Source organism: Zingiber officinale, chromosome 2B (genome assembly GCF_018446385.1).
Source record: "Zingiber officinale cultivar Zhangliang chromosome 2B, Zo_v1.1, whole genome shotgun sequence".
NCBI classification, from domain to species: Eukaryota; Viridiplantae; Streptophyta; class Magnoliopsida; order Zingiberales; family Zingiberaceae; genus Zingiber; species Zingiber officinale.
Genome location: NC_055989.1, coordinates 82,942,778 through 82,959,091, shown reverse-complemented (window position 1 = coordinate 82,959,091; position 16,314 = coordinate 82,942,778). Strand labels below are relative to the sequence as shown.

Here is a 16,314-nt window from a genome sequence, read left to right as displayed (position 1 = left end):
TTCTAGGGAGTTTTCGAAACAATGGACGATAAGTTGCGAGAGGCGAAATGAAGTTTTCCCTGCTCCCTTTTTTCCATTCAACTGAAAAGCGAGCAGAGAGAGAGAAGAAAGCGAGCCTTTTTTTTTTTCCTTTATATTTTTTTCGCAAGACGGGAACGAGAAAACCCTCAAAATCTGCTGCTGTTCCTTCGCCCAAACCTTCTCCGCCTCGTTCCGGCTCCCTCTCGATCGATTGGAGCCAATGCAGCTCCGATTCAAGCTCTTGTGCGTGTCAGGCTGAGCTCGGCGATCTCTTGGGCGTGGTTCTTAAGACTATAGGCTTCGGATCGACCTCGGTATGGCGTCGCGGTACGATTCGAGGCAGAGGAGAACGGTGCAGTCGCCGGCGTCGTATAAGCCTGCTAATTCTCCGACTTCGTCCACGACCTCGTCGTTCAGGCAGGTACCCGAGGCCTCCGCCGATGGGCAGAGCTCGCCAGCGTCGTCGACGGCGAGAGGCAAGCCGCAGTACTTCTTTCCAGACAGCGAGGTGCTGGACGCGGATGGATCGAAGGAGAATGTGACGGTTACTGTTCGGTTCCGGCCGCTCAGGTTGGGATCAGATCTGTTCTCTTCCTTCTCTTCGTCCATTTGTTGGTCTTTGAAGCCGGCGTAATTTGTCTTATTTTGTTTTTTTGGCGTGTAGTCAACGTGAGATTCGTCAGGGAGAGGAGATTGCCTGGTATGCTGATGGGGATACCATCGTTCGAAGTGAACATAATCCGACTCTTGCATATGCTTATGGTACGTGGTATGTATTGCATTTGATTTGTAGTGTCCTTTTGGTGTATAATGAATTATCGGTAGTACAATACTGTGGCATCTTTTGAATCACTCTGAATTTTATGCAACTGGTCAATTGTGCTTATTGGACGATATATATTTCTGGAAATGAATTGGACTATCTTTGAGTATAGTTTATTTAGCTCCTTGTCTTTGTGTAACTATGACATGTATAAGCATAACATTTTTTTCCTGTTCGCATCTGATTATTGAGTGTCGTTGGATGAGTTACTACTTTGAGCTAATATGACAATAAATAGCATATGAAATAGTGGGATCGTGTCTGCTAATTCTTCAGTTGTTAGTAAAAAAAAAGGCAGCCCGGTGCACGAAGCTCCCGCCATGCGGGGTCCCGGAGAAGGATCCATTGTACGCAACCTTACCCTGCTTTTTGCAAGAGGTTGTTTCCAGGATTCGAATCCGTGACCTTTTGGTCACATGGCAACAACTTTACCGTTGCTAATTCTTCAGTTGTTAGTACAGAAGTTAATTTATCAGAACTATAGTGCAGGATGCTAAAGAAAAGCACAACACATAAAGTTCAAGATTACTTCAAGCACCTTAATTTTTAGGGGCATTGGGTGCTCAAAAACATCCTTGCTCAATTAAATTAACTAATTCCCTTTTGACATTAAGCATCATCTCAATTTAATTGACGTAAAAATCACACCAGTTTCATTTAAACTTTAAAGGCCTCCCATTTGGGTGTGAATTGAGATCCATAATTCCTTTAAGAAACTGATATTAAATCTATTATCACTATGAGCTCTTCCCAATTCCAAAGTAATGATTTTGGATTTTTGATCAAATTAGTCCATATTTATAGCTACCATTGAGAGTTTAAAAGAGTTAAGAGTACCTCTAGGAATGTATATGTTAACCATAACATTGACATGTTTCATGGTACATATCTGAGTAGGATCATCTTATAAAACAGTCAACTTCATTCATTAAGACAACTTCTTTTTTTTTATCCCTTTTCTTTGCCAATTTTTAGGGTTTAGCTAAATTTGGAAATTGAAAGCTACCATCTAGCAGGTATATTCGATACCAAGGCTAAATCTGTTAGTCTATACATCTCTACCAAGCATGCTTGTTTTTAGTTGGGGATGGTTCTATATTAGTCGACTGGTATTTATGCACAAAGGAAAAGTTCTCCATTTCTTATTTGTATAATACTGGCCACAAGATTATTATTTTTTATTCATGATAACCTTTTCACTTTATATTTCAATGCATGTTTGTGTGCTTCCCGTTGCCATTACTAAATATAAATCTGGCCTTGGCCTTGACTAATTTCATAACCCTGAAATTATAGATCGAGTTTTTGGGCCTACAACAACAACACGCCATGTATATGATGTGGCTGCTCAGCATGTTGTCGGTGGTGCTATGGAGGGTATCAATGGTAAATTTCTTCTCCTTTTTAAATTTTGCTATTGTACTTTTAAATTATTCATAAATTTGGTATTGATCTCAATTTTCAAAGAAAAAAAATCTCATGGAAACTAGGTGTTGTGGTCCTCTTGATTGTTTTCATCGAATGTTTATGGTGTTTGTCATGCATGATGGTGTTAATCCTCTTGATTAAGTTCATATTAGAAAGTTTGTATCTCATCTATAACTGAGTCTAGCTTGAATACCTACAGCAAAGATGTTCTTAATTTTCAAATACAATTCTTAACACTTCCTTTATCATTGTATTTCTTCAATCTTGTTAGAATCATTACATGTAATCATTGATTATAAAATTAGAAACAAGTATTCTTATGTCATTGACAAAAAAAAAAAAGGGCAACCCGATGCACAAAGCTCCCGCTATGCGGGGTCCCGGGGAAGGATCCATTGTACGCAGCCTTACCTTGCTTTTTGCAAGAGCCAAGAGGTTGTTTCCAGATTCTTATGTCATTGACAAACAAATAAAATCATAAAATCGACATGCTTAGTTGATCATATCATATGACATCTGCTCTACTGCATGTCAATAATTGCCCTCATTCTTGGTCAACCAGCACTAACATCACTTGACACCCTGGCAGTGGCACTGTACATGCTTTCACTAAGGAATTCTTTTCCTCGCTACGTTTCTCAGATATTAACAAGCCCCTATCTGTTAGAAGTATCATTTTGGTTAGAATATTCCTAAATAACACAAATAACAAATATTCCTGGTTAATAAAAAAATCCTTATGAAATACACTATAAGAAGATCGGGATCATCTAAAATCTACAAGCACAATTAAACTCTCAACTCACTTAATCCATCACAACACTTCAATTCTTAGTTTTTTTAGAAAACCCTTGCTTAACCTCAATAATCTGCTAGACCTACCACAATACTCCTATATATATATATATATATATATAACCATAACTCTCCTTAACAGATCCACATTAGATCTAGTCTTACTGGTGCTAGATCTCACGGGTTGGTGCCTCCTGATCAGCAATTACTGCAACACAAATTCGTGCTACCAATTTCAACCCACAAACGTGAAGTTAATAAAGGAAGGAACCAAAGTAACAAACAATACCAGATATGAAACTCCACTTGCAACCCACCTCTTCCTGCAATGGTCTGCAACTCATCCTGTTGCCATATCTTACCCTCAAAATCTTGACTAGCCAGTGGGGGAGATGGACTCCAGATCACTGAGAGAGGAAAACGATGAGAAACATAGAAAAGTGATCACTAAATGACAGATAAAGGAGATCAAGAGAGATAGCAGAAGAAGACAAATGCTGGAAAGGGGCTCTTGATGACCACAGCAATCCTCATAAATAAACCTTCAACCTCTGGTTCAGTTTGGTTCCATTTGTTTGAGTCTAAGATCTCAGGTTCACTCAAAAAGTCAAGACCAATCCTTATTCAACCAGTTAGCCTGGTCTACTCGAACCTGATTTTAATTTATTTGTAGTTGTGTCAATTAAGGAATTAATTGCATTTGATTGAATAAATTAATTATAAGCTGATTTAATTATTCAGGGTATACCATTTAAAGGAGTAGATGCTGTGGCTATAATATCTCTTTTTTCCTGCATATTCTCGTCCATTATCTTTTAAAAAAATATCCTCCTAATCTATCTTTGTTTGATATTCATCAAGGTTATGTGCCATACTGCATATTCTAGTGGTATTTTCCATTTGACAGGTGTTTAGGAAGGAAATTATGCTTATATCCTATATTCTTTGGTTCTATTTTACTTTACCAATGTATTGTACAATGTTTGCTTTGTAATTTATTTTGAAAAATAATCTTTCACTTCTGTGTCCACTTTATAAAATTGGATTTTTGTTTAAGATTACTTGCAAACCTCACACCCTAATGAAATCTTCAAGCTCGACTAGAGTACATAGAATAGAAGAGAACTCACTTGCATTAAGTGAGTATTTTGTTTCCAACTGATGTTTAAATTGTACCACACTTTTTGAGGGTCCTTAATCTCAAGTGCTCCTTGACTTATTCTGACAATTGGAAACAAAGTTTATTGATTGCTGAAAAATACCATGAAATTTAATGGAATCTTGCCTTTTTTTCTCTTTCCACAGGCACAATTTTTGCTTATGGAGTTACAAGCAGTGGCAAAACACATACAATGCATGTGAGGTCACAACTTTAATGTAGAGACACTCACATATTTTTGTCTTTCTGATGCCTGGAAATTTTCCTTTACATTGTTTAATTGATGGAGAATTCAATTCAGCATAACTAGTGTTGTTTTTTTCTTTAATCTTATTATTTCTTCAATTTATCTCATAGACCTAATTGTTGCATTCTCCTAATTTGCTTGCAGCAGCCTCAGCCATTGTTTGATTGCTTCCGGTGCTAAAAAGGAGACCTAGTGAAAGTCTTTGTTCTTGTTTACTTTTTTATTCAAATAAAATTACAAGGTTCTAGATGTTGCATTCCTTTAATATTTCTGAATGATGGTGCAATGCACAAGATCAAGTGCACAAAAAGACAAACGAAAAAAGCATGGTTATTTGCCATTCTGTTCTTGCTTAGCATGTATCACTACTATTATCATTTGAATCACTTTTTGAATCAAAAAATACTGAAATTTTGTTCTAATGTACTATCAAAACATACTGTTTGGTTAGAAGTTCAAAATAATATAGATAATCATTGCAATCCTTGTGCTCTTAATTAAGTGGATATATATCAGTGATTTAGTGGTTCTGTTTTCCCTTTTATTTAATTTCCCCATTTTGGATGATCATCTGTCATGAAATTTTAGAATCCTGTTGATGACACTTTTGCTACAAATTATACTGGCTTCTTGGTAATTGGAAATACTTTGGGTTAAGATTGCAATTCTTTATGATATTTAGTAAGCTTGGATACAACAATGATCAAATCTTCTGCAAACTTGATCATCTGCTCATTCTCAAAATATTTCTAGCAAGTGGATCTCGAAATTTCATATCAATTTAATTATGTTGGATTTATGTCAGGGAGATCAAAGATCCCCAGGAATCATACCATTGGCTGTAAAAGATGCATTTAGTATCATCCAAGAGGTAGTTTGAACATTTCTCTATCTCTGAAACACTTTTAGTAGGTTCATAAGAATCTGAGCACCTACTTCTGGTTTCAGACTCCAAGTCGTGAGTTTCTTCTTCGTGTATCATACCTGGAAATATACAATGAGGTTTGTTTACTGAAAAGTGCAATCTAATGCTGGTTATTTGTTTTCATTTTATGCATTATTGAGTGTCATTTCATGCTTCTCATTATTATGTAGTAATTTTAATTATATTAGAAAAATGTAAACATAGACATGTGGAAGTATGATGCAAATCTAGATTCTTCTATGCTCATGTAGAGAAATTATAAGTTCTTTTGGTTTAACCACTCTAATTTCCTCTTATTTTACCTGTGAAAATAGGAAATATATGAATTTGTTTGTTAATTGAACTAATTTTACATGGAAACAACTTGAAAAAATATATTATCCCGGAATGTAACATTTGGATATGTAGATACATATCATACAATTGTACTTTGTTGTATAGTATTGTTATATTAAGTCTTTAACCAACAGAGATGTATGTTTAATTGATTAATATTTGGAATTGAATCTCAACTAGGTTTCATTGGGATTATTATCTGGAACTGGTTTCAATTGTGTTTAAGGTAAGCTCCAGAGTTCAGTTATGAGCCAATTAATTTTGATATAGGTAAAACTTGATTAGAGAGGATATTATTACTTGAGTGATCTTTATGTTTGTGTTCTTAGACCACATATGTTTGTTACGAGTGTCGTAGAGGATCACCCTATATAGACCAACAAGTAACGGAGGATATGGTGATCGGATTGTCAGGACAAGATCACATGATGTTAACTCTATTTTACGAGCGCATAGGGAGATTGAGCTGACCTGAGGATGGTCAGGAGAAAAAAAAGCGAAAGAATAAGACAACAATAAAAGAAGAGAAGAATATAAGGAGGAAGAGTGTCTTGTAGCTTATCCTCATTGGATTTTATGTTGAGTTCATATTGTTTGATATTGGATGAAACAAAGTTTCTAGCATATGCATGAGTAAGACATGATTGTTTTCAGGTGGTATGGGGCAAACTAATTTTTGTCCGTGCCAACTTTGTTTCAGTTTCCATTGATGGGTGTATTTTTGCATTTTGCTTGTGTTGATTGAAACAACTAGTTTTGAAACCATGATGTGTATTGAGTCAGCAATATCAGGCAACACCATCTCAAATTTTGCAATAAAGGATAAAGATATGTGGTTTCAAGATATGTTGGAACATGACTTGAAATTTATTCTGAGATCTAAAGTATATGATCTTGACCAGGCTCTACTTTCACTACCAATAGGTACCCGTGGTCAAATATTGTCTCTAAACACTTCTGGATCTCTTTTTGTGATATTCAGATCATGTGGATCTGACATGAAGTAGATGTTTTCCTTTATCTCTGTTTGTTGTGATCTTGGAGAGACCAGGTAGATCTTATGCAGACTAGGCTCTTTGCAGACTTGTCGGTGCAACAGGGAAAGCTCAGTCAAGGTGTTAAATCAATTTGATTTCATATGCCATGTGGGTGAAGAATAGAAATTCTTGATCTGAATCACCCCAGTGCCACAGGGAGGTGCGGATGTTAACTTGAAACATACCATTGTATGTGGTGAAAATACGGGATCTGTATTTTACTGAAGCTATGTTGATATGCTGAAGTCTCATTCTTGTGGCTAGATTCTTGAGGGTCCATAACGGTTGTAGATCTCTCCATCACTAAGTATCAAAAGTGAATGTTTCTGGCCAAATGAGATGTGGAGGAAATCCTAGTTAATGCACTGATGATGTCCTCTACTTCACTGCAAAGGTTTAGTCATATGCCTTGTAGTGGCTATATTCAGGATTTACTAGATACATGGATACGATGCATACACATCATTATCAGTGTGTAGCTCACATTGAGGAATTTAATGGGTCATTTGAATTGTCTACCATGAAATTTTGAGTTTTTTCATGATTGTGCTTTCATTTGTGAGTCATAGTTGCATTACATTTTACTTGATTATCCAGGTTGTCAATGATTTACTAAATCCAGCAGGACAGAATCTGCGAATCAGGGAGGACACTCAGGTGCTGGTTAATCACCTACTATACTTGATACTATGCTCTTATTATGAGGACATTTTTTTTTTTGTTTTTGCTATATGATTTGAGAAACAAAGATTTTGATTATCTAGTCACTTTGTGTCAGAATATTTATATAACAGTTTGATTCTGATTCAGTTTTTCATATCTTAACTTATTTATGTCTACATCAATGTTATCCATATTTTCCTTTGAATACTCTTTTCTTTTTGTTAGGTGTATATTATGAGGCGTCTCCACCTCTTGGTTTCTCAATAGAGACATTTTGATATTTTTGGGAATTTGGGCTTGTTTCTAGGTAGTTATCATTACATGGGAATAACCAGTTAACAAATCCCTATGTGATGCTTCCATATTGTCTGCATATCCAATGCTCATGGGTTTCCTTGTGAATCTTCTCAAGGTAACTTTCTGCAGGCCATGGGTTGGCTTGTTATATGCTGCATGCAATGTGGCACCATCAGTCGGCCTGAGCAAGTTACTTCCACTATGTTATATGTTACCTGAGATGCTAAGACTATCTACTTCATGTCTTTAATCTTCTCTGGTATTTGTGTCAATGTTCCTCTGTGATTCTTAGTCTTCATTTCAGGCATGGATCAATCTGCCAGAGCCCTGATCTGTAACCATTTAAGAGTGTGCATTTAAAACTTCTCATAGTAGTTTGGCTATATCCAGCCTGCAGTTCTTGTCCGTTCTTTAACTTTTCCAATTGATGTGTTTTAGCTACTTTATATGTGGAAGTCTATTGACATGCTGCATTCCTACTTTTTTAACAACACCCTTAATGATGATTTACTCAATGATGTGCTTGTTTTCCATGTGTTTGGTTTTAGGGTACATTTATTGAGGGTATTAAGGAGGAAGTAGTATTGTCTCCTGCACATGCACTCTCCCTTATTGCAGCTGGAGAAGGTAAAATTGGAATTTACATACGTGCATGTGCATGCTCATTAGATTTTAAGGTTGATTCTATTGAATGAATTTTTATGATATTTTATACACACGACTCTTTTTTATGCTGATGGTGAAATCTCTCTTAATTGATGATAGAGCATAGACATGTCGGATCCAATAACTTCAATTTGCTAAGCAGCCGAAGTCATACAATTTTCACACTGGTACTTATACTGCATTTTTGTGTTGGTTATAAATTCCAATTGTGCAATTATTATTGTTTACTATAACCGTTTGATGCACTTTTTAATTTCTTTCGTCCCACTAATGATTTAAAAATATAAAAGTATGTGTTTTTTTGGTTCTAATGCTTTATCTTGGTATGGATTGTACAACATTCTATTCACACGTATTTAACTCAATGACCTTGTTTTTTTTACAGTTAGCTATCTTAGTTCTGATTGGTGGTCGGCTTCATCCACATATCATTTCTTAAATGCAAAACTAAATCTTTCAAGGATTTTCTAAATGTTGTGAAGGAGGATAGAAAATTGGGATAATAAGAAACCGTGGCTTTGTTCCCAAATCTGGGAAGAAAGTAACTTTTTTCCTCTTCCCTTCTGTAGGCTAGGATATCAGCACTTAATTGAGTTTGTCTACATGACAAGTGGAAGAAGCAAGATGGGGCAAGAAGTGTTCTTGTAATTTTGACACAGATGGTTATAGTTTTTTCCCCCCTTCCTATCAAAAAATGAGTTTGCTTACTTGAAAATACATTCTCAAAGCAATTCTGCTTTTCTTCTTAATTATTTACCTATCTTTAAGATTTTGTATTACTTGTGGAACCTCATACTCTCTTAGGATTATACAACTGTTTTGATAGGTATATAGTCCTAGATTCCTAAGTGATTCTGATACCAGAAAAGGAAATAATGAAATTAATCGCTTATAGCCTAGCAGATTTATGAAAACCCTGAAACTGGTTAATGATTTTTTGCTGTTTGAAGCTGTCATATATTGCTCAGTGACATGGACAACTGGGAAATTAACTAATTCAGGGTTCTCCATATCTGGTACTGTTATGTCTTTAACACTTCACTCTGCAGTATTGACCCTTTTGGTACATTGAACGGATCCTATTATCTATACAAGTTGCATTCCAGATATGTTTTCTAGTAAAACTTATTTTGGTCTTGGATTGGAAATTGCTTTTGCTTTATAGACTATACTTTTTTCAGTTTTGGAATTCTTTTTTGCAATTCGTGAAAGATATTTGCAAAGTTCCAAGCACTTGAAGTATTACACTTTCACTTTTACAGACAATAGAGAGTAGCCCATGTGGTGATTGTGGTGAAGGGGAAGCAGTTAACTTTTCCCAGCTAGTAAGTTTGTTTCGTTGATGCCTTGAACTTCAATCTAGTTACTTTATCACATCTGACTTGCTGTCTGGTACTATTCTAAGAATCATAGCCAACATAGATGCTAGTTGCTACTGGCTGTATGTTTGTGGTGATGCTTGTGGATTTTTTCTCCCCGAACAATTGGTTTTATGTACTTGTCTTCCACTCATGGATGCAGAACCTCATCGATCTGGCAGGTTCAGAAAGCTCAAGGGCTGAGACTACTGGAGTACGACGGAAAGAGGGATCTTATATAAATAAGAGCCTATTAACTCTTGGAACTGTGAGTTGTCTTTCATTTACTTTAAATATAATTGTACAACTGCTTTCTTGTTGCATCTGATATATTTTACTAAACTTCTTGATTGTGTCAATTGCATCAATGATTGCTCTTCCCTACTGTAAATTATTTATCTGGTAAAGTCTATTGTGAACAACTTAACATAGAGTTGAGATAACTTTTGAATAAGGAGGAAAAGGAACTATTGTGAACAACTTTTGAATAGAGATGATTTGTGCAATTTTTTTTTTCAATTTTGGAAATGCTATTTTGGATTGAAGTGGTTTACTATTGGTTGAATTTTGATATTATTTTCTTTTTTTCATGCTTTGACAATGCTTTTAGTTTCCATTACCTATTACAAAGTTAACCCAGTAAGCTATCATGTATTTTTCATATAATCTAATTTTAAAAAGAGGTACCTTTTTTTCCTACAGTGGGAATAACGTTTCATGGGTGGAAGAATTCAAGCATGCATAATTTATATGAATTAAGCTGACCTATGATTTGTTTAACTTTGACTTTAATGCCCATCAAATCCATAACTTTTGTCTTCGTATGGTTGGAACAGATATGATTTGATGACGATGATGAAATTCAAGTCTCATTTATGTAATTCTCCCTGTGAATTTATTTAACTACTACCTTGTCAGGTTATTGCAAAATTAACTGATGGAAAAGCTACACATATCCCATATAGAGACTCAAAATTAACACGACTCCTCCAATCCTCTTTAAGTGGTCAAGGGCGTGTATCTGTAAGTTGGCATTTGGATTTCTACAAGATAAGTTAATTGAATGGACAATTAAATTATTTCAGTTGTTATTTCCTTCCTTTGTATAGCTCATATGTACAGTTACTCCATCATCAAGCAATGCAGAAGAAACACACAATACACTGAAGTTTGCTCACCGTGCAAAATGCATTGAGATTCAAGCTTCTCAAAATAAAGTATGTTTTTTCTGACCATATGATTCCTGATTTTAGTATAATAGAAGTTCTCCATTAAAATAGTGTTTAACACCAAGGCACGAAATTCCTTGTATGACTATGATCCAGTTCTCCATGTTGGCTGTTTATTTTCTGTACTATCTTATGATTTCACTTCTATATAGATACTTGATGAAAAGTCTCTAATAAAGAAATACCAAAATGAGATACGTTGTTTGAAGCAAGAGCTAGATCAGTTAAAGAAAGGGATTGTGACTGTTAATCCGCATAAAGATACCGGAGAAGATGATATCTTTATCTTGAAACAGAAGGTAGGCCATTGCCATATATTCAAACAATTTTAATTTTAATTATTTTTTCTGTTCAGTTTCGGTTGATTTGTATAAATGTTTAACATGCAAAAGCTAGAAGATGGTCATGTCAAGCTACAATCAAGACTGGAGCAGGAAGAAGAAGCTAAAGCTGCTTTATTGGGAAGGATTAGCGTTGAACCAAATAATTTTTTTGAGTATCTAAGAAAGTCAATCTCCGTACTTGTTGGCTCCTGTTCTGATATTAGTGCTTACTTGAATTTTTTTGCCCAGAAACGAGATGGTGGGACAGCATTGACTAGTTCAGATGGTGACAAATCAAGTGGGACAAAATCACACACAACACCAACTCCTCAAGCAGAGAGCACACACTTATCTTTTGAGAATGGTTTATCAAATTCCTTGGTACCAGATAGTATTCCTGCTGATCTTCTTTTGGAGGTTGACCATGATAGAGAACTTCCTGCCGACAATCTTTCTTCCCAAGAGACACCAATGGTATGAAATAGATGAATATTAAGCTTCCATAAATTGGGTTTCTCAGTGATTTTTTTTTTTGACTGTAAATTCAGTCTACTACTAGCCTTTTAGGTAACGTTAAAAGTATTATTCTCCTAATTAACTAATGTATTTGTTTGCCTTACCAAATTAACTATTCCAGAATGACTTGTGACCATATTCCTTCTTTCAGTTGTTATATCACATTTTAAAGTTAAATATCCACTTTTGTCTTCCTACAATTGTATAAATATCGTTAATGATGTATTTATCTTGAGGGAGAAGAGTAGTTTAAGTGAGTCGAAAGAAAAAAAAATTCCTTATCTACTTCCACTGATCTTGATTATTTGGATGGAAGTAAAATGAAGAAAATAGTGCCATTTTCTTTTGTTGTGTTTATTAGAGATCAAACTTAATTTATTATTTCCATTTCTGCTCAAATTGAATGCAGGATTTTAATGGAATTAAATTCCTTTATCTTCTCATCTTCTTTCCTAGTAAATAGGAGAAACTGACAATGTCATTTATTTTTATTTCCTCCTATTTTTGTTCAAGTAAACACTGACTGTTGATATACCAACCATATAAAATTTAAACTCTAGTAAATTAATTTCACAAAGAAATTATGATTTCTCTTGCGTAATTCCGCATCAACATTGCTAAGTTTTCTAAAAAAAAAAGAGCAGTCCGGTGCACAAAGCTTCCTCCATGCGGGGTCCTGAGGAAGGATCCGTTGTACGTAGCCTTACCTTGCTTTTTGCAAGAGGCTGTTTCCAGATTCGAACTCGTGACCTTTTGGTCACAAAGCAATAACTTTACCGTTGCGCCAATCCCTTCAACATTGCTAAGTTTTCTATTGGATGAAAATTAGAATGGGTAGAGAAGTATGATAAAGTAAAATGAACAATGTAGACAAGCCACAGTTACTGGTTTGAATTTCAGAGTTTCTTCTTCATAAAATATATCAAATTGAGGATTTAATAGGGAAACATGAGAAAGATAGGTTCAATTTAAAGGATTTATTCAATCAGCTTTTGTGCACCATGTAGACAAGTGATTTTCCTTGGGTCCTTATAATTTGCTAGTGAACATTTTCTTTATCAAGCACACTAACTGTGAACTATGGCACTATTCATTGCTGCTACACTGGCCAAATACCTGCAGTCAGACATGAAATTTGAAAATAACTTGTCTAATCTTTGCTCTTTGAATCTTAAGTTGCAATCAATTATTATTAACATCATCATCATTATTGTCAATCAACTTTATTTATAATTGTTGTCTAATATTTGCTTATGATACTTCTTAGCATATGACTTTCTTCTATTGATTTTATTAACAATCAATTCAACTAATCAAACTGCAAACTGTACGAGGTAGGATGGGCTCCCATGCAATGAGGGTTCAAAATTCATGCAGGGCACATCATACACCTGCGGTGTTCGAACCACTCGTGATGCTGGGCCATTTGCTAGGACCCATATGTGCTTCCCGGATTTACATTGGTAGCTGGTGGGAAACTTCCGTAGGGCTCCAACATTAAAAGAGTTGGATACCTGGATTAACAAAAAAAAATCATCTTAGTATTAGTTTTATGGTTTAAACTTTTGCTGTAACTTTGACTTTCTTAATTCAGTTTTTATAGCAACGACTATTTGTCAATAAGCAACATTTTTTTTTGTTCATGGAAGATTATATTTTTATGTGTCACTTTTATGTGCACAAAGTTTGACTACTTGGAAGTCTCTTTATATTCATATTCTATTTTTTTTTTTACCAGACAAGCATCAAAACTATAGATCATCTTGAATTGCTTAAAGAGCAGCTAAAGATTCTCGCCGGAGAAGTGGCACTTCATTCGAGTATTCTAAAGCGACTTTCTGATGAAGCTGCTAAGAACCCAAAGAATGAACAGATTCAAGTAATTATTTTTCTCCCATTTATTTTGTTAAAGAAGACCATGTGATAAATGAGGATTGTAGAACTCATGTGGTACTATTGATTTGAAGATGGACATGAGGAAGGTCAAAGAAGAGATAAAAGTAAAGAACCAGCAAATCATATCTTTGGAAAAGCAGATGGCTAACTCTCTCTCAGTGTCTCACAATAGTATGCGAAACTCGGGAGTTTCACCTGTAAATCCTAGTTCTGACTTCAACTTATGTGTTTCTCGATTGGTCCTACAGTTTCATTTGGTTAATTGTTTTTTTTCCTTCTCTTTTTCAGTCGTATACAGAACTACAAGAACAACTAAATGAGAAAACTCTTGAACTCGAGGTAGTCATTCTTGTTTGCAGACATTCTTTCACATACGTTAACAGATAAATTCATCTTTCTGAATCTGGTTAAATGTTCTTGTTCGTCTGACATTCTCCTCCATTAGTTATTTCCAATGATTAACTTGGGGGCACATGGATAACTTATCAAATTCTATAATCTACTTTGGTGCATTATTTTAACTTAAGCTCTCATTCTGGAAACCCTTTTTTAGGTAAAGACTGCAGATAACAGTATTATACAGGATCAACTGCTGCAAAAGGTAGCTGTATTAGTTATATTGTTGGGCACTTTCAAGTGATGACTAGCATCAGTAATGCTCATATTTGTTCCTTTATAGATACACAAATGTGAAGAACTGCAAGAAACTATTACTTCCTTGAAACAACAACTTGCACAAGCACTTGAAATGAAGGATTCCTCAATGAATGTCAAATCACAGTATCATTTTGAGGAAACATTCTTTCATGAGATGAGAACAAAGTCTGAAGATGGTTTGTTGAATGATACATCATCAAAATTGCAACACGAAGAGGATCTGGTTGGTATTTGCTTTCGCATTTGATTTCACTATTATTCCTTTCATTCACAACGACTCCTGTCCTGAATGTTAGATCTACATGGTGAATTACCCCTAAAAGTCATGGAATGTCTTATCGATTTAAGTTGGACATGCAATCTCCAAATTGAGGGAAAAGTTTGACCAAATAATGTGTCTCTTTGGATGAAATGACATATTCTTTCAAATTATGATTAATTAATTTTTCCCCTGAAATTTGACTATTTTCTTTAATCTATCCATCTGTTATATCTCCACACAGAAATTCGATCAATTATCTCAATAACTTTGACATTTATTAATACACCAGGATAACTTATCATCTCAAAGCTTGATTCTTTTCAAAGTTTTCATAATACTTTATACACTGGGGTTCTTATGGCATGATATATTAGCTATAAAAATGAGTCAATCATCTATCATGTCATAGTCGTAAAAGTATACTAACATTTTTGTTCATGGTGTTTGTTCTTTTGCACTGTAATTTGATTCAGAGTATTTATTAATTTTTTTCTCACTTTAGATAGTGATAAACTAGTGAAACTTTTGTTTATTTGAATTTTTACTCATTTTTTTATAACTCTTTGTGCAACATGCTAATAGGTATCTGAAATCAAAGAACTAAAACAGAAAGTATCCGAACTAACAGAAGCAAATAGCCAGTTAGAAGCTCGAAACCAGAAGTTGGCAGAGGAGGGTGCATATGCTAGAGGGTTGGCTTCAGCTGCCGGTGTGGAATTGAAGGCATTATCTGAGGAAGTCACAAAACTTATGAACCACAATGAGAGACTGGCTGCTGAATTGGCCTCTACTAGAAACTCCACTCAGCGCAGAGCAAGCAGTGTACCAAGGAACACCAGAAGGGAATCTCACATAAAGCGGCACGAACCTACCATAAAGAGAGAAGTAAATGCTAGTTACGAAAGAGAGCTAGAAGCTGCCCTTCTCGAAAAGGAGCAAAGAGAAGCAGAGATACAGAAGAAACTCGAGGAATCCAAACAGAAGGAAGCCTTCTTAGAAAATGAACTAGCAAACATGTGGGTCCTTGTGGCTAAGCTGAAGAAACCTCAAGGAAATGAACCTGAAGTTTTGGACTACTAGCGAGTGCAGTCAGTGTTCCTTATGGCCAATAGCCTGTGTCGTGTATAGAAAACATTGTAAAACATTGAGCTCTCATAGTTTGAATTTATTTTTGTGGATTGTTTCGGTCCTCGTTTTCAGTTTCTCATTTTCAAAAATAGGTTGCGGCCATCGGATGGCATTGGTATAATGGTATTGTAACAAATTACCTGTTTCCTTTCATGAAGATTTTTGTAACATTGAAGGATTATGATGTCTTGCAGGAACAACTCAGCAGCGCTTGCAGTTAGAGGATGAAGACCATATTATGAAGCTAAAGGTATTATCTACTTGTGCGAAAAATGAGAGGGTAAGTTGGATTTCTTATGTTTACTTGTTTGTGTTTGATATCCATGCCTTCGTATTTGCTTCACTCCATGTGTCTACCTGCCTGTTTGGTTTGATTTTCTTGATTCATTCGACTGTTAGGTGTACTTGCCTTATTCGATTAGATCTTGAGTTGGGCCGCTTAGTCGACCTAGCTGATCTTTTTGGCTAGTGGGTTGATAGTGGCTAGCTAGTGGGTTGATAGTCAACTGATTAGTCATTCAACAACCACCATGGTTGGTTCGGTTCCC

At 35.4% G+C, this 16,314-nt stretch overlaps 1 protein-coding gene across 1 annotated transcript; it reads left to right on the top strand.

The window, feature by feature from the left end:
- The first annotated feature begins 83 nt into the window (after positions 1-83).
- LOC122048393 (kinesin-like protein KIN-7K, chloroplastic) lies at positions 84-15,821 on the top strand. The gene is made up of 22 exons (XM_042609964.1): positions 84-591; positions 686-783; positions 2,141-2,230; positions 4,373-4,425; positions 5,279-5,344; positions 5,422-5,475; positions 7,369-7,428; positions 8,280-8,358; positions 8,497-8,564; positions 9,660-9,722; positions 9,919-10,023; positions 10,674-10,778; positions 10,865-10,972; positions 11,137-11,283; positions 11,377-11,457; positions 11,557-11,781; positions 13,562-13,702; positions 13,791-13,916; positions 14,008-14,058; positions 14,273-14,320; positions 14,399-14,599; positions 15,221-15,821. Exons 1-22 carry the CDS (start codon positions 338-340, stop codon positions 15,716-15,718), a joined length of 2,721 nt encoding a protein of 906 aa, XP_042465898.1. The 5' UTR covers positions 84-337; the 3' UTR covers positions 15,719-15,821.
- Positions 15,822-16,314: the final 493 nt, after the last annotated feature.